This window comes from Python bivittatus, unplaced genomic scaffold, assembly GCF_059951505.1.
Source record: "Python bivittatus isolate LINGU-HERP-01145 unplaced genomic scaffold, Pbiv_v1 ctg000480_np1212, whole genome shotgun sequence".
In the NCBI taxonomy this organism is placed as follows: domain Eukaryota; kingdom Metazoa; phylum Chordata; class Lepidosauria; order Squamata; family Pythonidae; genus Python; species Python bivittatus.
Genome location: NW_028277075.1, coordinates 22,931,150 through 22,953,563, shown reverse-complemented (window position 1 = coordinate 22,953,563; position 22,414 = coordinate 22,931,150). Strand labels below are relative to the sequence as shown.

Genomic DNA, 22,414 nt, shown 5'->3' with positions numbered 1-22,414 from the left:
CAGAAACATCTATTTGCCACAGATATAATCACAGATGATTATATGAAGCTGCTTTTTACAGTTTTACAGTATAGAAACTTTCACACAATGTGCATAACTCTTCCATGTGTACCAATAGAAGAGAATATGTGTAGCTCAGGGTTGAACTGTGGAGTCCTTGGTGTTCTTTGAATTCCTGTAAAATGTAGGGTATGTGTTGAGGCTTTGTGGAACTTGAGGCTAGCAGTTGGCACCCATTATTTCAAATTTAGTTTTCTGCACGGCATGGTTGAATCAGACCATGGTAGCATCTAGCTGGTGCGTTCTGTTCTGACAGCAGCTTTTCAAATCTCCAGAATCTTTCCTAGCACTGTTGCTACTAGAGATATTTAAAACTGGTAGACTCAGGGGATAAACTTCAGAAGTTCTGAAAGAAAAGAATGGGCTGTACACGAGGGATAAGCAAAGCTGCTGCTTCTACTACATTTAAAAATATCTGACTTTGTTTTCTAAATGTTTTACAGTGTTCTTAGTATTTGGCATTAGTAAAGGCTGTTACTTACTTTGGATCTTTGTGAATAAGACTGCTAATATGCTTGAAAAGTAAAATAAATAGCTAGCCTACTGTGAATGTTGAGTTTATTTAAGCAAACCGCTGTAATACTTTTGGGCTCAGTTCCAAAGAAAGGGTGTGTATGCATGGCAGAGAACCATGCTTATAGTCAGAGTTTTGTTGCTGACTTTACGGTACTGAGCTAGAACAATTATATCTTCTTTTTAGCTTTTCACTGGATATTTATGCTACTGAAGAAAGATTGTGTCTATGCTACCTGCAGCAGACTGTCACATAGCAGTGAAACTGCAACTGCAAGTTTGTCACTTCTGTTTACTGAGTAGAGAGTCATCCTCTCCAAACTATATAAAATACAGTATTTTGACTCATTCAGAATAAATAAAAGGATGACAAGAACCTTCAATGGTATTCAGTACCTTATCTCGAACAAAAGGTTTTATTTATTTATTTATTTATTTAAAGCATCTGTATATCCACCCATCTTAAAACCAAACTCTGGATGGCTTACACCCAACAATAAAAACCATATATACAACTAACCCAAAAACAATAAAACCAAGAAAGGAAAAACAGAAAAAAACTGGCGCCATAACCACACATTCTTCCACTATGACCTCACCCTATCCCAGCGCCCGGGGGAAGAGCCAGGTCTTGTGTACTTTCTGGAAGATTAAAAGGGTGGGGGCCTGTTGGTTCCCCAGGAGGAGGATGTTCCATTGGGCAGGGGCTACAATGGGAAAGGCATGTATTTAGGTTCACACATTTGGGGATTCTTAGTTAAGAGAAAGAAGACTTGATAAGAATTATACATGTTTAAATATTGTTGAATATATGGCTAAAGAGGCCTTTAGTCATGTATTCCTTTCCTTGCTCATGATGCTAGAATTCAGAGCCACCAACGGAAACTAGCTAAACTAACTTTCTCATTCAAAACAAGAAAAAAAAATCATATAGAACATGATAAACTCAAGAATGCTACTGCCACAAATAGCATAGCTTTAAAAGATTTTATGATGGACAGTTTATTATTAAATGGAATCCAAAGACAGCGTACTTTGAATACCAGGCGCAGGGGGCAAACAGAGGAGGAAGGCTCTTATGTGGATTGCATGCCCTGCTTTTAGACTTCTGAGGGATACTAGCTGAGAAGTTCTATTTTATTTATTTAAAACAAAAGATATGGCTGTGTGTTATGCCCGCCATTGGATCTTATACCAGTGAAAATGCCACAATAAAAGTACAGCTTCAATAGAATGCAGTAGAGGCAGTACAGATAAAAGCAGTCTTTTTGGTGAGGCTGAAAAGCTGGACAACTCAGCTTTTAATTTAATTAATTTTAATTTTAAATTGAAGAGAGGGGAAAGCCTCTTTATCAGATATTAGGCAGAATTGTCTGAAACAGTACAATAGATTGGAATAGCTCATTTAAAAAGTAGTTTATGGTTTTGTCTTATCAAAATTAACAATTAGTCACAATCCTCTTGCTTTCCTTTATTCTAATATTACTGATATTAATTAGAATTGATGATTCTGTATGTGATTTAGTATTTATTTTTTATTTTATTTTATTTTATTTTTTAGTATTTGTTTAACACCCAGCTCCAATAAAATAGCAAAATAGATGATACATGTCCAGTAAGGAAAAAAAAAAATCATGGTCACATACAGCTTACTAAATCTAAATGTTAAATTACTATGTTTTTATTACGATTATTCAAATAATGCAGAATAATAAACAATTATTTTATTCCAGAAGCAATTTATGATCTTCAGGAACCCCACGGGACGGAGTAGCCGATAAAATATGCAGCACTATCCTGATCTAAGAACCAATTCTGTAGAATGCACTAGAATCAATACTGTGTTTCTGGGGGTAAAAGAGCTTCTACTTATTAATCTGTGTGTGGCATCATATTCCAAAAACATGTAACATTTGTGTAAAGAGTTAATAGGTTAACACTATAAAGAATTGTGCTATAAAAATGTGAATGCATATAAACAGAAGTGCTGTTATTTTAAACTCTGGAAAGCCCCATACATTAACTATATCTATAAGCTACATAAACCAACATAAGCAGTATAAGGTGAGATTTATTACTTTGGAAAAACAGAGCTTCCTATAATTACTGCAAGTATTTTTCAGCTTCAAATCAATATTGCTACTACTTCTCTGTTTTCGCATTTAATTATTATTACTTTATATACTGTGTGTATATAGAGAGAGAGAGAGAAAGAGAGAGAGAGGGAGGGAGGGAAGGAGAATTTGACATAAAGTAAAAAGCAAATCTAAAGAAAAAGATAAAGAAAGAAGTGTAAGAAAAGAAAAAAAGCAAGAAAGAAAACTAAAGCATTTAATTATTATTACTGTTGCATTGTAGTAGTATAACTTTACAGTATACACACTCATCACTGAAGTGTTTACTAAGCATATAAATTACTGCAATATACAGTATTGCGTACTTTGATTTTCTATAGTTGAATATCAATTGTGCTAACCTCATGATGCATAAATCTTTATATTTTTACTTTACAAACCTGTGTGACTGTCTGAATGACGCTATTCAAAATCTTCATAGCTGAGGATTTTAGAAGCTATAATTGTTCCATTTTCCATCTGCTTTTGACACTGTAATTAAGTCTTGTAAACTCCATTGCCATTCAGATGGATCCTTCAGATAAATTTTAAATTCTATTGTTGAAGAGTTTTTTTTAGTTCAAGAGCATATTAAAAAAAAAAATTGTATTAGTTTAATACAGGTAGTCCTTGCTTACCAACCACTCGTTCAGCAACTGTTTGAAGTTGCAATGGTGCTGTATGAATGGTACTTGCTGTATGGATGGAACCCTCGAAGTTCCAGCCGTCACAGCACTCCTGCAATTACATAATTGCGATTCAGTCACTTGGCAACCAGCTCACACTTACAATGGTTGCAGTGTTCCACATACATGTGATTGCCATTTGCAACCTTCCCTGCTAGCTTCCCACAAGCAAAATCAATGGATCACAAGTTGTTCTGATAAATCTCACTGGCCTTCCTGTGCTCATGCCACACTGCGCTATCTACCCCCTGGCTTTCCTGCGCTTGCGCCCTACCATGCCATCCACCCCTTGGCCTTCCTGTGCCTCCACTGTGCTGTGCCCTTGGCTTTCCTGCACTCACACATGTCTTACACTGGGCCGCTCAAGCCCTCCCCCAGCTTCTCCCGCCCCTCTGCGGCACTGCTCACCCCCCTGTGAGCAGTGCCGCCCCCATGCTCCTTACCTGAGACTCCTGCTGCTTCCTGCTTAACGACCTGCACATCTTGGGGTTACAACTGCAACTGGGACTGCTGGGATTGTCGTTGCTAAGTGATGCGGTCACATGATGTCATGCTTTATGACCGAATCGCTTAGTGATAGCAATCCATGTCCCAATTGCTGTCATAACCTGAGGACTACCTGTAATATAAAGATAGATGTAATTTTGTGTATAAACCAGCAGTAAACCTTTAGGATAGGGGCATGCTACTAAAATCATCAATCAATCAGTCAGTCAATCAGCCTCTTAATGTTGAATAGTTTGCTGGAGAATCCTGAAATCTTTTCTTAACCGAGTTCAATAAATAGATCTATTAAATTCATAATTGTTTTTGGCAGATTAAATAAAGAGAAATGACTTTCCATAATCTTAAGCTACTATACTAATGTTTGAGAAATATTACTAATAATTTCCATAAGAGCCCTCTGTTGTGAAACAAAGCAATCCTTTGTTAAGTCCTTGGAAGACCTGTTCCAAATATTTGCCTGCTGATTTAATAACCAGTATAATAAAAATTCCTATTGAATTTGAAGGAAGAACAGTAACTTACTGGTCCAAGTTATGAAAAAACAATTTAGTTCAGAAATGTAACCTCTTATTTTAAGGGATTCTTGATACAATGTGATTTGTCAAGCTGTTTTTTCAAGACTGTTGTTTTTTCATATCTTGTCAGTAGCATTTCAACTTCATTCTTGTTTATTCATCATTTTTATTTATTAAATATATGACAGGGTTTCAATGTAATGCATCCCAGATGGCTAACAACTATAGAGATCTAGTATGAGTGACCTCTTCATCCCTCCATCTCCCCACAAGAACAAGTTACTGCTCATTAGATATAACTGTCAGGGCTGTGTTAGTGGCAGAAGAATCTGAGCACAGCAGGAGAGAATTGTCTGGACAGGAGAGCAGGAATGCACAGAATGTAAACTTGCAACAGCCTTCAACAGATGAGACTTGGGGACATGAGAAAAGGAAGGCTAAGACTTCTCTGGATAGGGAGACATGGGGAAAGAGCTTGCCGGATTTGAAGTAGGACTGCATATACATTCTTTATCATGTTTCCTTCTTCTGTCTGTTGTGGTTGCTGGTATAGAATTAATACTAAATTTTTAGTTCCTATACTGATCGCTGATCAGCCAGACCAATATTTAAAGTAGAAGGCTCACAGGTGCCTTACTTACAACTCTTCGTAAGTTTTACTGCAGATACTGGAAAAGACATTAGTAAAACAAAACTAGTAGCTACCAAATTTGAGCCATGTATATAGCAGATCCATGTTCAAATCCTATGATGCTTTCTTTTGCCTGCGTGCTGCAATGGGCTGAAGGCTATTTATTTTTTGGCAGGTTGAGTCTTTAATGCCTGCACATTGTTATTATAACGGACCAATCCATTCTCAAGTCCTTTGCTTCTCACCTTGCCTAGTCTAGCTCTCAAACAGGCAATAAGATCTTTAAAAAGGGGAAACAAACTGGGAATCATTCGAAAGGGAGAATTAATAAGCATGGGAAGAAATAAGCATTTTTTTCTTTTTGCCAGTTTTGCCCTTACATTCACATTCCTCCAGCAAGTTAAGGTTACTTAAAAATGAAGGAACCTGTTCTGTCACATACTTTTTATATAAGAAGTTCATATCATTACTTATATCAGGTTATAGCACTTCAGGTAGGGTTGGAGTATAAACTCCCATTCTGGAGTATAACATTGGTTACGGTCAATGAATGTTGATTTCCGTGCTTTGATTTCTATCTGACTTTTAGCTGACTAGTTCCTTCCTCTTCGAAAAATAAATTGCGTACAAGTAACTGACAGCTTGAAGTACTAACAGTTTTTGACTGTTGAGACATACTTTCCCACCTTAGAATAGGAGGTACACTTCACATTCACAATTCCAACTAGTTGGTTTTAGCATGCATAAAGATAAAAAAATCATTTGTCTCCAACAGTACTTCTCTGTATTTCCCCATAGATTTGCTTCCTGATTAGGAGCAAACACAGAGCATAGCAGCAACTTGTACCTCAATTGACAAGCGTTTAAGTGCTGCAGAAGCATTCAGTCACTTCTGATTTAAGGACAAAGCACTGTTGTTTATTCCCAGAGGCCAAGTTGGTAAAGGTATTCCTATAGCAGGAGATTCTTTCTGGGGGAATATTTTGTGATTCACAGAACTTACATATTATTGGAGTCTCTCCCAATACTGTTATAGTTATTTTATGATGTGTAATGTACCACACACAAGAGTTCAGCTGAATTAACGACTGGTTTAAACAATCCAAAAATTAGACATTTCATCTACTTGAAATACAGTTGGTCCCTGGGTTAAGAACACCCGGGTTACAGATGACCCACAGTTAAGAACGGAGCCTATTGCAGCAAAATTCGAGTTAAATACACAATGGTTTGAGTTCATTACACAATACTACTTAAACACTATTATACAATAATTTTGTTCCAGCTTACATACAAATACAACTTAAGTACAGACCTTGGGAATGGAACTTGTTCTTAAATTGGGGACTACCTATAGTGCAGAAATTAGGCAATTGGTGTGTGCTATATCAGTGTATCACCTTGCCGACAAAGAATCACTTTGCCAACAAAGATCCGCATAGTCAAAGCTATGGTTTTTCCAGTAGTAATGTATGGCCGTGAGAGCTGGACCATAAAGAAGGCCGAGCGCCGAAGAATTGATGCCTTTGAACGGTGGTGCTGGAGAAGACTTTTAAGAGTCCCCTGGACTGTTAGGAGGTCAAACCAGTCAATCTTAAAGGAAATCAACCCTGATTGCTCATTGGAAGGATTGATAATGAAGCTCAAGCTCAGATACTTTGGTCACCTAATGCGAAGAGAGATCTCTTTGGAGAAGCCCCTGATGCTGGGAAAGATTGAAGGAAAAGGAGAAGAGGACGGCAGAGGATGAGATGGTTAGATAGCATCACTGAAGCAATGAGCATGAAACTGAGCAAACTCAGGGAGATAGTGAAGGACAGGAAGGCCTGGCGCAATATGGTTCATGGGGTAATGAAGAGTCAGACACAACTTAACGATTGAACAACAACAATATCAGTGTAAGAACTGGCAGAATTGGTTTAAGAAAATTTTTGTGATACTATTAAATGCTGTGAAATCAAAGGTAATGAGCAAAGAAATATGAGAAAAGAGCTAAATGTTATTTAATTCCCATAAAGAAATAAAAACAATGGGAAATAACACGAAAAACATTGAACGCTCCTACTTCTATTTAACTTTTCTTGCATTATTCCTCATCTGAATACTTTATTGGAAAAAGGAATGACAAACATTTCATTACAACTGGTGTTATAATAATTTGATATTTGGGGGTCAGAGTAAATTAAAAGAAAAAAGCAGACTCTTAAAGAATTTATGCGATTTATTCAATCATTTAGCCACTATAAAGGTAAGAAAACATTGTTTAATAGTTTTCAGTCAAAGCAATTATTTTGGGAAAAGCTGGAATATGGTCATAGATTTCAAAATGGTTGTAGGTGAAATAATTTGGCAGAGCTGAAGAGCTCAATTTATGAGAGGTCAAGGGTGGAGTTAGAAAAAATGTGAATTGCTTTACAAGATTCCATGAGAATCTTTCCTCCAGGGCTTCTGTAAAGGTGTTGGTGGGCTACTGTGAGAATCATCAGATTACAGCTGTGCTCAGCAAGGGGTGTATAATTTTGAGGAATTCCAGCCAAAAGAAGATAATAGAAATCCTTAACTATTTATTTTACCCAGGCAATAATGGTTCTACAATCCTATACACATTTACTAAAAAAAAGGAAAGAAAATACTCATTGAATTTGTTGTGCATGTTTCTGGGCTTCTGGGGGAAGAAATGGCAGACTGAAGATGGCGCTGTAAAAAGGGGAGCTGACGATCGTGGTGAAGAACAAAGAGCCAGTGAGTAGACTGGTTCTTCGAACCTCTCCGGACAAAGAGAGGACAGGAGATTGTCCACAAGTGCTCCAGACAGTTGCTCCTCATGAAGAGATCACAAGATAACGGTCTCCAGCGGGTTTTGAGCAATGGAAGATAAGGGAACAGCCATCTTGCTCAAACTGTGGTTGTGCCTTTAAAAGGACAGTAAGTTTGTATACTTCCTTTTCTAATCAAATTTGGAAATTGCTTGTTAAGTGCTTTCCACCTATAAGAGACCTTTGGATTGACAAGTCTGAAAACACTGGGTGAGTCTGCCTTCAATCCTTAATGAAAGAAAATTTTAACTACAAACTTAAGAACTTTAAAAAATTAAAATAAATAGCAAAAAGGTAATTAAGATTTTGGTTTTAGAAAATTATAAATGGATTAAGGGTCCAGTTAAAATTGAAATAAGATTTTGGAATTAATTATAAAGAATCCTTCCTGTGGGAAGGTGGACTTATTTTGAATTTTTTCTAAGACATAATAGAGATAAGCAATTTTAGAAATTGGACACTAGAAGAAACTAAAGATTTTAATTAAAGAAGAATACACAAACCTGATTAACAGCTACAGAATGATACAGAATATTATAACATTGGAAATACTGAAGGACACCTTTGAAAAATGGAATCAGAAGTTAATATCAACAATGTCAATAGTGATGTTTGCTTCTGTGGATAGACTGTGTCCAAAAGATGTTATGGAAGAGATGGCAGAAGAGGAACAAATTTTATCTGACAAGATAGAGACAGAGTTGACACTGAAATGACAGGCTACAAGAATGACATGAAAAAAGATCTTTCCTTGGACATACAAAAGAAATTGGCAGATGCTTTAAAAGTCAAAAGGGAATTACAAATAATAAGCCAAGACGGTGACTTGGATAATTCTTTTATATTGGATTTACAAAAGAAGTTTGTTAAAGCTTGGATGAATGTTGTGAGAAGGGGCAAAAAAGAACTGAAAAGAAATTAAGTTCTATGACATTACTTGAATGAACTAAAGATTAAGATTGTTAGAAGTAAAAGGAATATAAAGTGGGTTTATCTGATCAAGGTTAAAATACATATGTTATTATTTCTGCCAACCCTTAATGGACCTTTGCTGACACCAGGTCTGAAATGACAATGCTTTATGGATTTGTTTATAGATAAGAGATGGGACATTGGATGAAGAGATCATTGGTTGTAAATTAAGAGAAGGTGAAAAGTTACTAAAATTGTTTATACGTTGTGATAAAGGTTGGAAGTCACTTGTTTATATATTTTTTTTCTTTTCTATATTCTTTTCTTTTCTTTCTTACTCTACATTTTTTCTTTTCTTTGTACTTTTTATTCTTTCTTTTTACTCTTCTTTCTTTTAGTTTGTATTAGTTTTTACTATTGCAATTATAATCTTTAATAAAATTATTTAAAGAAAAAGAATTTGTCGTACATGTTTCTGTAAAGTGTGTCTAGCGTTGCAACCTACATTTTTAAAAATAAGAATTTACAATGAGTTATTAAATCACCATAAAAGGTAATTGAACAGAAAATGAGAGAAAAACTAAAGCACCTGTGATCAAAATATATATTTACCTTTGGGAACACCGTTGGGTTTTTAAAACTTTTTTGAACAAGAGCTTTAAAAATAAGGTTGGTGAATAATTGTGAAAACTTGCATATTGTCAAAAATATTAGATTGCATTCATGTCAGGGAATTCCCATTAATTTTGTATTTTTTTCTAAAATTTAATAGATTATCCTATTAATTGCTGCCTTGTATTAAATGCATATGTCCTTTCCTCTGTGTCTATTTTAAGAAGGAATATTTTAAAAATACTATTTCCTTTTATGTAAAGCCTATGTTAGGGATCTGCATCTTGGACATATTCTAAGTCCCACACCCTAGCAGCTATCAATCTTCAGAACTCCAGGCCCTGCTGCTATTGTTCATCCTTGCTGTTGCTTCTTGTTCTCCTATGCTTTTTTATGCTCTGGCCACTAGAAAGAAAATCAGGAGTAGTCTTCCTTCCTTCCATAGTCCATACATGAACTATGTATCAGTGTAAATCAGGTCTCAAAGGAAAAGGAAATGCAAATGGACAGCAGCAACAGTGATGGTGATCATCTGATTTATATAACAACCAAACCACCTGAGAAAGAACACTGGTAAGATGGTGCTCAGATGGCTTCTGTAAACACATCTACTTTGGTGCATTACACTTTGCTTGAACTTTACCCAAAATCTTGCTTCAAAACTACTGTTTTGTTCTGAACTACATAGTCCAACTGGGAAATACTGCCAGAGGTACCAGGAACAAAAGCCTTTGATTACTTTTATTATATATTCTTGTTGCAGATTGAATTAAGGAGAATGTATACATTTTTCCTTTAGTTAAATTGAAGAGCACAGACTTAACATTGCTTATTTGCTTATAAATCTTTACTCTTTGGAAAACCCACAAGAGGAACACTTAAATTAACCATTCCTGAAATCAGTTGGGAAAAATAATCTAATCATCAGCCAAGTCACAATCACTCTCCCACTAAGTCACATAGTTTAGGGTAGCATTATACTATTGCAGTAGTTTTCATTTGTCAGAGGAATCAAATAACTCCCAACTTTCTTTTTTACCGCATTTCTTATTTTTGTTCTGATTCATTCTGAGCGTAGTTCAAAAACATGAAGTCCTTTGAAACCCTTGTTGAAGAGTTTATCATCTGTCATCTATCTATCTATATCTATCTATCTATCTATCTATCTATCTATCTATCTATCTATCTATCTATCTATCTATCTATCTATCTATCTATCATATTTGTATAACCACTCATTTCACTAACACATGACTCTGGATGACATATATAACACAACAACAGTTAAAAACTCCATAACAATCTAAAAACAATAAAAAATAAACAGATAAAATAAATAAACAGATAAAACCCAAGAAAGTGAGAGAACAAACATCACTTAATCTCATACAGCCACCTTGCAGGCTGTCCCTGGGATCCCCAAGGCTGGTGAAAAAAACATGTTTTAAGGACCTCCAGGAAGGCTAACAGAGATTAGGCTAACCTCACCTCAGGGGGAATGATGTTCCAATGCTATAATTCCAAATGCTGTAATAGCCTTGTAAATCTCTTATTACTTGTCTGAGCTCATTTTTCTCCATTACTGCTAAGTATGAATGCTTATTGAATTAAAAAGTATTGAGTGCAAGTTCAAACTAAATAATCCTCCCATGATGAGTCAGAAACAGCAAACATAACCAACAGTGCATAACGGTGTTGTACATGTGCCAGTTAAACATCAGTTAAAAGATTATTTAGACCTGCTCCTATCCATTTACATATATTCATATAAATTCACATAGCTATCAGAAAGTGGAAACAGAAACTGTTTTTACACCATGTGCTTTTTTTTCTTGCCCTAAGAAGAGACATGCTATCTTGTGGGCCCTGTGTATCATTTTATAATCACACAAACAAAGGATTATTATCATTAGCATATCATCATCATCTTAAATTTATATGCTTTCTGACTCCTAGTGACTCTGGGCAGTTTACAAATGATTTAAAACATGAAAAACATGACAATAAAAACAAGAAATAAAAAAGGGTAGAGTTGGTAGAGTAACAAACCAGGAGGAAACAAAGATTGTATGGAATTCTGAGTAGAAACATTTGCTATTTATTAGCATGCATTTTAGCTTAATTAGCTAAGCAGGCCCTAGTGACTTCCAGATTGGACTACTGTAATGTGCTTTACATGAGGCTGCCCTAGAAGAGTATCCAGAAACTTCAACTGGTGCAGAATGCAGTGGTGCGGACAGTTATGTGTGCTCCTAGGTGAGCACATATTATGCCTCTGCTTCGTGAGCTGCATTGGCTGCTGGTTTGCTTCTGGGTCCAATTCAAGGTGCTGGTTTTGATCTATAAAGCCCTTCAAGGCATGAGGCCGGGTTATCTGAGGGACTGCCTTTCCCTGATTACATCAGCCCGTCCCATTAGATCTGGCAGGGAAGATATGCTACGGATTCCATCGTCCAGGAACTTGCATTTGGTGGATCCCAGGAAGCAGGCCTTCTTTGTCGTGGCTCCGCCCTTGTGGAACATTCTCCTTCCTGAAGTTAGGCTCGCCCCTTCCCTGCTGTCATTTAGGAAGTCCCTCACGACCTGGTTGTGTCATCACACCTGGGGGTCTTTGGGAACCAGAGGCATTCTTAGATAGTTCCACTATGATTGATACTCTGCTCTCTCCACAGGGTTGGTATATTTTAAAAATTTTGATAACAGTTTTATTTTAATAATTACTTTTTATCTTTTTATAATGAATTTTTAAACTATTTCCTGTTTTATTTAATTGTTGTATGCCACCCAGAGTCACTTTGTGTGAGATGGGTGGCTATATAAATGTAATGTGGAGTCCTTGGGGTTCTCTGAACTTGGTTCTTTTCTTGCAAACGTTTCATTACCCGGCTAGGTAACATCTTCAGTGCTAGAATGGGATGGGGTTTGCTCTCTATTTATATACAGTGGCCTGCCCTTCCAGTGTTGGTGGGGGTGGGGGTTTGTTTTGTTCCTCTGGCAGTTCCTTCATTAGGGCATTGTTCCTTGCTTGATTGTGTGCCTGGTGGTGACCTTTGCTTATCTGGGTGATGATTGCTGGTGAGGAGATGTTCTGGTCTTTTCTTTTCTATTGTCTCTTTTGAATAGTGTGTAGATGCTGTTTATCTCTATGTGTCTGTTGATATTATGTATTACATTTATTATATACATGTAATAAATAAATAAATAAATAAATAAAGACGACGTAATGCCTTGTAGGAGGCAAATAATGATAATTTATGGTGGCAAACCATCAGCAGTCTGGTAGCACCTTTTCCAACTAATAAATTTTATTTAAAAGTATAAGCTTTCATGAATGAGCTTGGCGGTTCTCCCCCCCCTCCCCTTTTCTGGTTTTCCATGTCCTGGTCCATGATGGAAAATAAATAAATAATTAAATGATGGCCCTAAATGGGTTACAGTAGGGATTGCATTGGAGGTATGGGAAGTCAGTTATGTGTAGTTGGTGGTGATTATTTGTACATCTGGGATAAATTAAGAATGGGCAACACAATGATGCCAGTGATCATTGGCCGTTTTTTCCCTAACAAACTAATCGTGGAATATTTAAGCAATCTCTGTTTGCCAAATTATTTCTCAAACTGCAGTCATATGCACATATATCTGGGAGGAAGCTCCATCAAATGTAGTGGCATTCATTTTCTTAAAAGTGTGACTAAGATTGCACCTTATTTATTTATTTATTTATATTTCAAATTTAGATACTGCCCATATGTCTAATCTTTTTTGCAGTTTTTTTTTTCAAAAAAAACTTTTTTAGTTCACTTGAACTTTCTTTGAATGCTGAAAGCTGCCTTCTAATAAGTCAGAACATTGGTCTGATGGCTTTCATGCCCCCCACTCTTACTGGGAAGATGGCATCAGGCTTTTGTGAGCTTTTTAGAGCCCACTCAAACAAGACTTATTTCCATAGAGTAAGGAAATGCAAGAGGCTCCTCCCCTTTAAAGAGGAATTCATTCTGTTATTCCTTCTGTAATTCATCTGAAAGTGACCTTTATAAGAATAAAGGAAGCTTTTAAAAATGTATTTGGTGAACTGAAATAACAAGATGACTTACTGCTCAAAATTCTTTGTTAATCATACAAAGCATCCGTTAACAAACACTTTTTAAAATTTCACAAAAATAATGAATGTTATTCCTAGATTTTCCTAACATCTTCAGTGTAAACACTCAGATGGTAAGCATTGACATCACTTGACATCTAAGTAGAAAATAAAAGCGTACTTAAAAATATGTGGCTTTTTATCATTGAAAAGAGCCAAAACACATTGAAATATTGGCTTACAGAGCTGGTTTAACTGAAGTCAGAGCAACAGCTAAGGACTATGTGATGAAACAAGATTCATATTTTACTTTTATAAAATCTGCTGGCATATGATATGGAATAATTAAAGACTGTGCGCACGCACATGCATGTATCTGAGCAAGCTGAATCAGTTGTTGAAAGGTTTCTTTGTGAGACTGAAACAGCATATGACAGTAACAGATTTGTCTCTTGACATCTGGGTCTTCCTAGTGATTTTGAAAAAGGGACACATTTGAAGGTTTGATTTAAGAGCAGAAGTGATGCGTAAGTCAGGGAGCTAGAGCCTCTGTAAGGTTTGCCTCTATAGGTATATCTTCTTGTTTGTTTCTTTCATGAGTTGCCATTTTAGTATAAGGAATAATATACCGTAAAGCATTAGTATTTGTATAAAGAATAATATAAAGCCATTGAATACTAAAATGCCAGATTTATAACATATAGATTGTTTACATTGTGTAGTGTGTTATAATTGTGTGTTCATAGATTATATACTTGAAGAATAATTTGAAGGGAACTGTACATGTGTGCATGTAAATATATGCACACATATATGGAATTACAAAAAGATCCATAGTTAGTAGAAAAGTATTTCAGGAAGAGGGCTCCAGGGAATTAAGCAAAAGATCAGAAGGAGGTTTTGCATTCTTTATTGAAAAATCTCTTTTGGTCTCTAAATATTAGACTCTTATTCCTGGGAGCTGTACATTTAGACACAGATCTGCTATTATTGCATGGTCTTTGGGGATCCATTTTCCCATGTTATAATGGAAATGTTTCAGTGTATCTGCTATTGTAAGTATTTATGTGGTATGTATGCATGTGTATATGAGAGCGAGAGAGAGAGAGAGAGGGATCCAGACTGGGATTATCTTCCCTGGAGCAGGAGATACTCATATCTTCCGGCCATCTTCCTGATAAAAAACTGTATACCAAATCCTACTTGCCCATTAGTAAAAACATACAAGCCGTGTCTGAATATTTTTATACTCTCCCTTCTAATGCCTCAGCTGTTATTATATAACATCTTCTTCATGATTTCAGTTATTGAAAAAGAAAAGTCTCAACATCTTTCTTTGATTCACAAACCCCATATAATAATTCAATCATTTGACATTCTTGTCATTTTTATTGAATGCAAAGGAAATTTAATTTTTAAATACTGAAATGCCAGGAACTTTTCTTGTCCATTCTCTTTCTCTCTTATCCAAATAGTTTTTCTTCCACTGTATACCTGCAGAAAACTTAGGCTATTGGGCGGTATAAAAATGTTAATAAAAATAAAATAAAATAAATACTCTAATCATTTATGGGCGTAGAACAGATGTTAGGGGCCCTACCACTCCCCCTACAAGGACCTATGCATGTATTTGTCTCTAGTGAGCAAATTTATGGACAGGGTGGTGGTGGAGTCATTTGTATCCATAGGATCCCTTCCTTTGCAGGGGCCTGGATCATAATGCTCCAGTTGACCCCTTTCTGGGCAGCCTTAACATTCAATGTTATCATTGTATGTACTTCTGAAAGAAATGTTTCTTCATATAATGGACTTTTGATGTTATTTTTAGCAATATATAAAGTTTGAAGCACACTTTTCTCCAATGCCCTCAACTTTATATGTATTTGTTATTTGGAGATCTGAATAATGTATTTTAGAGAAGTACGATTTTTAAAATATGTGTGTTGTTACTCTTATTTTGTTTCTAGAAATACATGTTCGATAAATTTGTATTAGAAGCAAACTGAACTACATTCTTTCCTTTCTCTGAGTGCTATTTGAAATTAGATTTTAAACTTATCTATATACAGAGCATATACAGAACCATAAAAAGTAACACATTTTATCCTTTGTTGATGACCAGTCCCCATTATAGTGCTGTCACAGAAAACAGCTGTAAAACTTTGAACTAGAAACCCTGGATTTCCAAGAGGATTTGTGCACAAGATGATTATGAATGGACATTCCTACCACATGCAGAGGACTTGTCCTATAGATTGGATTTATCCTATATCCTCATACGACTGAGGAATGTAACTAAGCTCAAAAACTGTCAGGTGGAAAATGGCATCTTGGGTCAGGAGAACCATGCTAGTAGCCCGCCTCCAGCTACATAAAGAGAGCCTGGCAGGAAGACTCATTAGTGGGCATCCAGCATGACTGGATATGAATAAGGAGCTGTTTAATTTACCCAGCCCCCACCCTCTATTTTTGCAGTAAAAACTGTAGCCTGCATAGATACAGCATCCTCGTGAAAATTAAGAAAAATAACGAGCCCGTTACTTACTACAGTTCTATCTGGACTACACAGCTAATATTCATCCTTCTTTAAATGTGGCCATCTTTTATGAAAGATAAGCAGATGGGTCTCTTATTCAAAATGCATATCTAAATATTTAACCTTTAAATATATTTAATTTAGCTATCAAATAAATATTTATTTAAATGTTTTCAATATTGAAAGACTGTAACAGTAATTGTGCTTTCCAGAGGGCTTCCAGTTTGCAGTAAAAGACCAGAGCAAAAATGGTGAAATAAATTAAGGAATGGCAGTGATTGGATTCATACACTGCACTAAACTGTAATGTGGTTTGTTTACTTTTGGTTTAGCTAATTGTGTGAATCTAGCATTGTGGTGAATAAATAGTGGCTTATGACTTAGCAATTTAAGCAAACTTTGTCAATTTTTATTAAAAAGTATTAAACAAACCATGTCTTAATGCCATGTCAAAACCAGCTCAGTAATAGTAAGTTTGCAGTGATTTTTTTTTTGTGCTCTGATAACTGCATGCCATGCTATAATGCACCAATAGTAGTGTTTCATGACATGAAAATGCAATAATGGAGAAACTGTCTGCTAAATTTTTGTCTAGTCTATTAACAGAAGACCAAGAATGCTTATAGATTGAGGCAGATATTTATTTATCCGGAGGAATAGGAATAACTTCACCTACATCATTACTATGACACTAGTGCAAACACCCCACCCCAATTCTCCCTGGTCTCCTTGCACATCATCCTTTTCTGCCTGTTTCAAGAAGAAGTAAAAACTTGCTAATCACAAAAGTTCAACTGGACCAGGGAAACCAAGTCAGTGATTTCAGTGAGAGGTTTGAATTTTCCCACTTAATTCTCCCATTAGCTCCCAGAGAGCTTGACTTTGGCCAGATTTTGCCCTTTCTTTCCATCGCTGTTAGTCACATCAATAACATACAATTAAGGTGTGGCATTTTACCATTGTCAACAGAAAATTAAGAAATGAGATGGGATTTCTGTTGCTGGAGCTTTGTTTGGTTCCACTGTACATAGATGTGTTCTTTAAGCTAGTACTTTACAGGCTTAACAGTTTTATATAATGATGTATAGTATGACTACCAAGTGTTAAACAGAAAATTAGTGGGTTCACACACATAACCTAATCTTCTAATTATTTATCCAAATGTCAGGCCATGTGCTGATTGTCTCAGCTGATTTTCTTCTTGTCAAGAACTGTTTGTATAAGGATGCCAACAAGAAACGTGAGAAGAAGGGAACCCCCTTAGAGAAAATTGGAAGAGTTATTTTACTGTTAAATCTACTGAATAGGCAATTGTTCCTGGATACAGAAAAAAAGAGAGAATTATGTGCAAAACCTAAACTCATTTTGAATTTGAACAACAAAACTGTTCCTTTTACATTTACCTGAAGGGCTAATAATTGAACATACTTACAAAGTCCCCACATTAGTTCCTTTCAAGATGAATAATATTATGTAAAGTTCAAAAAAGGAACAAAAAATCACAAGCCAAATAAAGGGATGAAATAAGAAAGGTAAGGGAAATATAGCTAAATCTATTTCATATAATGCCATTCAGTATAACTCTCAGTACCAATCTATTCTTGAAACCATTTTTGCCTCACTACATCCAAACATTGCTTAATATATTGCCTTTTGTTCTTTTAACTTCTCATCTTTATATTTTAGAGAATCTCATCAAATTTATCCAACCATTACTATATAGCTTCAAGACCCTACCAACTGAAGCCTTTAAGCTCCATTAATTTGCCTGTTGTTGTTAAATATGCATATAAATATCTCCCATTGAACCCAAGGAATTAAAATGATTGGCTGAATTGAATCCAGTTTTGGTTTATTTGAAGAATTGGTTATATTCCTAAAGCACTCAATGTGCTGATTTTTGCTCAGATAAGAGGAACATGAAATTTCTCTGGAGCATAAATGGAAAACCTTATAGATAATGCAGGTGATCATCCCAAACAAGGCTTTTTATATGTGGTGCCTAAATGAGCTTACATGTGGAAATCTGCCACCTTCTATTTCTTAATTAGGAATTTAGTAGGCACCAATTTCATCTAACTTTTCAATGTTACTATACTACATATTGACTTTTTAATTAGTTTATATGTTTTATTGATTTAATTGATTCAGTGTTGCTGCTTCTGAATCTGTTAGTATGTTTTATTTATTATGTAAATATTTAGTTATATACTTTCATATTTTAATTATGAAATTTTATTCATTTTATGCCTATGTTTTGATTTTTTGTTTAGAAGTCAGATTGTTAGCTGCTTTAAATAGAAATAATAAAATGTTGGGTTTTTTTTTTTTTATCTGCGCTCAGTCGTTACCGACTCTGCAGTGACTGCTTGGACGAGTCCTTGCAGTTTTCAAGGCAAGTGTTTCGGAAGTGGTTTGCCAGTATTTACCTATTACTAACTAAGGATCTTTGGAGATCATACAAAAGGAATCTTTCAGAATTACATGAAGAAACTTTAAAAATATAGCAATGGGCAATTTTTTAAAAATATGCAATTATTGAAACTAGTTGTAGTAGTCTCTACTTAAATGATAATAGTCTCCTGATTCCTTTATGTGGTTAGGTACCTTGGTCTGATAGTTTTATAGTTTACAGATGTACTGTTATATGTATATTAGTTTTTGTACAGTCTATGAGATGTGACTCAGTGGGCCATTGTCAGTGTTTTTTTTTAAATTATTGCTGAGATATAACAAACCACAACAAAATGCACTACTGATTATTCAGTATGATACAACCTACATAGTAGTTAAAATAAACTGAACAGGAAAACAAAATATGTGAATATATAAAAATCCATATAATATCAATTTGGGATTTATTCGGTCCTTCATCTTATCACTAAATCTATATCATATAGAAACACATTGCTCCATCTTCTAGTTTTTGGACTATAAAGATATTTAAAAATAGATAACAAACATATCTGAAATCATTCCTTAAAATCAGGAAGATAAGTTTCTTTCCATTTATGTAATATTATCCTCTTTGCTGAGTATCACATTTGATAAAGCCAAATGCTTCATAAAATGACAAATTCCATCTTTTAGGAATACTGTATAATTTAACATCATATTTACATTTTTAACTATTATATTTTTATCCAAAATTATATTAACATATGCTGTAAATGTGAAACCAAAACAGAGCTCTGGCTGGACAAAAGCAAATCATATCAGTTAAACAGCCCTCAAATTTCTTATACCACCAAAATAGAAAATCTGGTATCTTTTTTAAACATTCCTTGAGGGGTTCAATAAACATGAAACAATAAATATGAAATATTTTCTTTTTAAATTATTGCTATAATTTATAGTTCATTAATTTTACAGATACATTCAGAAAATACAAAAGAATAAAAGGGAAAAAGAGGGAAAAACAAAAAAAGGAAATTTTTTCATCGTAAGTTTGCTATAAAATTTTGAAATAAAATAATAATAATGAAATCTGCATATTAAAATGTCTTATCAGTTTGAAGGTTTAAGATGGTATTACAATTAGGCAATATTAGAATTAGGTTTCTGTACGATAATTAACAACTGTGACCAATATTACTCAAATTGTAAATTACAAAAGGAGATAAAAGAATTACAATGATTTCTGACTAATCTAGAAAACTTTGCAAGTTTAACAGATTATTAAAAAGTTGAATATCATGTTAGGAAAACTCAAACTTCAGATGTGGTACAAACCCATTTATAACATTGTAATGTTTTCCATACTGAGTTAAATTCTAGATCAGGTATGTTTTTCAGACATGAGGTAAGTTTTGATATTGATGCTTGTTGCTGTAACTTAATTTGCCATGTATTGTCGAAGGCTTTCACGGCCGGCATTAATTTGCCATTCTTTTGTGGAAGGGATTGTTCATAATTCCCAATGAGAGCCATAAAGAATTCTAGCAGTTGTTACCATCAACAAAGTCAGCTATGTATACCTTGTAGGAATAAACACAAAGCAATATTTTCTGAATTAACTTCATTCTTAAATCATAAGGAGTATGTTTTTTCATTTTTTCATTTTTCTAGACTTGGATCCATTGATTTTCCAAGATTGGATATTCCAGTTTTTCATTTTACATTTCTGGTATATAACTAATGCTAACTTTCATCTTGTTTCTTTAATTCCAAGTAAAACTGAACAGTTGGTTTCACTTCCAGCATTGCACCTTATAAGAAAAGCTGCCAAGGCATCTGGACCATGCTACCTTGTGCATTCATTTTCATTTATATAGATTGCCCAGCAGAGGCTATAGGTACATCATAGGCAGAACATCATCTCTCAAAGTTTTTAAAATAACCATTATAAATCAACTGATTTAAAAATATTTTTCCCTTGTTTGGCCCAGGCTTTCCAATAAAACATCTTGGCTGCTATCTTCAAATTTGGATTATACCATGGCTTCAATTTCTTACATTATTTTGGGTCCAAACTGCTTACCTATTAATAGCTACTATATCGAGCAGCTTTCAAGTCTGGAAAAGAAAATCCCTTTTTATTATACTTGATGCTCAGACTTGCCAATCTTTCAAAGAGATCACATGCTGGATCCAGTTAGAAAGTAATTGGAGGATAATAACCACAAAAGTTCTCATTCCATAGAAATATAGGTGTTAGAATGCAACCTCAGTGATAGAGTTGAAAATCTGGTAGATTAAAGCCACTATCATAAAACAATTTAAATTTGAGCAAAGTTGTTTGAGGGATTTTGGCCTGCCATTTTCTCAGTAATTTGTATAAAATATCTATTAGGAATTAATATTTGAATCCTTCTTAAAATATACATTAGTCTTAAGGTAGTATTCATTTGAATTACAATGATAGTCTAGTGTCAGTTCAGTGAAAAAAATAGTTACATTTTTAATAAAGGGATCTCACATTATCGTAGGGTATCTTGTGAGGTGTTGTCTCTCAGGAGCACTTCATTTCATTGCTCTAGCAAGTTCGTGTATGCTTTGTTTGTTTAAAAAATCCAAAGGTGACAAGTATATTTCTAATAACAAGTCAGACTGAAAATGTCTTGAATCATTATCTGGCCATTTTTATTTTTTCCAGATCTTAATTTATGACCTTTGGCATCAGGGATCAATGCTACCGTTATTTTTCTGTGCTACTTTGTGCTGTTTTATGATGAATTTATTTATAGCTTCATTTTGATGGGGAGAACTTTTCCCTTATTTTCGCAGCCAGATGTACTTCCTTGCCTCTCAGAAGAGCAACTTAATGCCCTTCTGGAAGACTGTATGCAAAGCACAAGAAGAGGATGCAGTCTTGGTCTGACAAAATGTCAGGAACATTCTCTTGAGAGGATGAGTCCTTGTTGTGACATCTTTGAAGACAATATGCCAGACTCTAGGAATGAACTGTTAGATGATATTCAACGGCCAGCAAACCAGGAAATGCTTGGAGGTGAGAATAAAGATATATTTTCAAAGGAAAGTATAGTCTCCTGCTGTAATCTCAGCAAGACATTTCTTGAATTTCCCATGTCGGAAAAAAAGGGAAATGAAAATCAAGAAGGACAAGAGGAGGCAGCACATACTGCTAACAGCTCTGAAGACCACTTCATGTCAATAGTTCTTAGTACAGACAAGATGAAAAAGCCTCCTTTTCTTGATGAACCTTTTTATTGTGTCAGCGTGAACAATGAGCTATCCACAAATGCCAACATTCCTAGCATGCCACTGAAAACCAGAGGAGGTGAGGCTCTTAACATAACTTTAGAATAAGCTTTTGATTATGATTTTAAAAGTCCAAGCAAGTCAAGCAGGCTCTCACCAAACATATGCACTATTTGATGATTATACTGGTGGGGCGAAAAAGCCCTTTCATAAAGCGCAAAATTACGCTGGGAATAGCAGAACCTTTCAAAATGTTTTCTCACATTCTTTAACTGACATAAATAGGAAGATTAGTTCTCTTTTAAAGAGTACTAAAAATAATGATTGATTTTGTCAGTTAGCAGTTAGCTGGGATAGGCATATGTTGTTATTATTTTTTTAATAATAGGCAAGCATGTTCCTTCTGTTCTTTATATTGATAAATTGTACAAAAGTTTCCAAAAAGGTCAGCTGATAGCATTTTTAATATAAAAAAGCTCTAAATCATAGAAAAAGAGAGTACATAATTGTTAACCTTACTTGGTAATAGTATCTTGATAGATATATTTCCTATTACAAATCAGAATTGTTTGGCAATCTGTCCTAAATATATAACCACAACAATACTGCTATGATGCATAGAGCTCTTAAATTTCAGTCTATATAAGGATATTAGCTATACCTCTTTTTCCATGGCAAAGTTTTTTAAGCATGCCACTGAGGTTTTCATTGTTCTCTTCAAATATGAGTTTCCCATCTGTATCAATTGCATTAATTGGAAGATTCAGTTA

General features: G+C 34.9%; 1 protein-coding gene across 1 annotated transcript in view; it reads left to right on the top strand.

The window, feature by feature from the left end:
* The window catches only part of FSIP1 (fibrous sheath interacting protein 1), a 77,032-nt gene extending 55,280 nt beyond the window's left edge, over positions 1 to 21,752 (top strand). The window contains exon 12 of the mRNA XM_088145059.1: positions 21,210 to 21,752. Coding sequence (XP_088001185.1) covers positions 21,210 to 21,752 — 543 coding nt within the window. The remainder of the gene's footprint in view (positions 1 to 21,209) is intronic.
* The last annotated feature ends 662 nt before the right edge of the window (positions 21,753 to 22,414 follow it).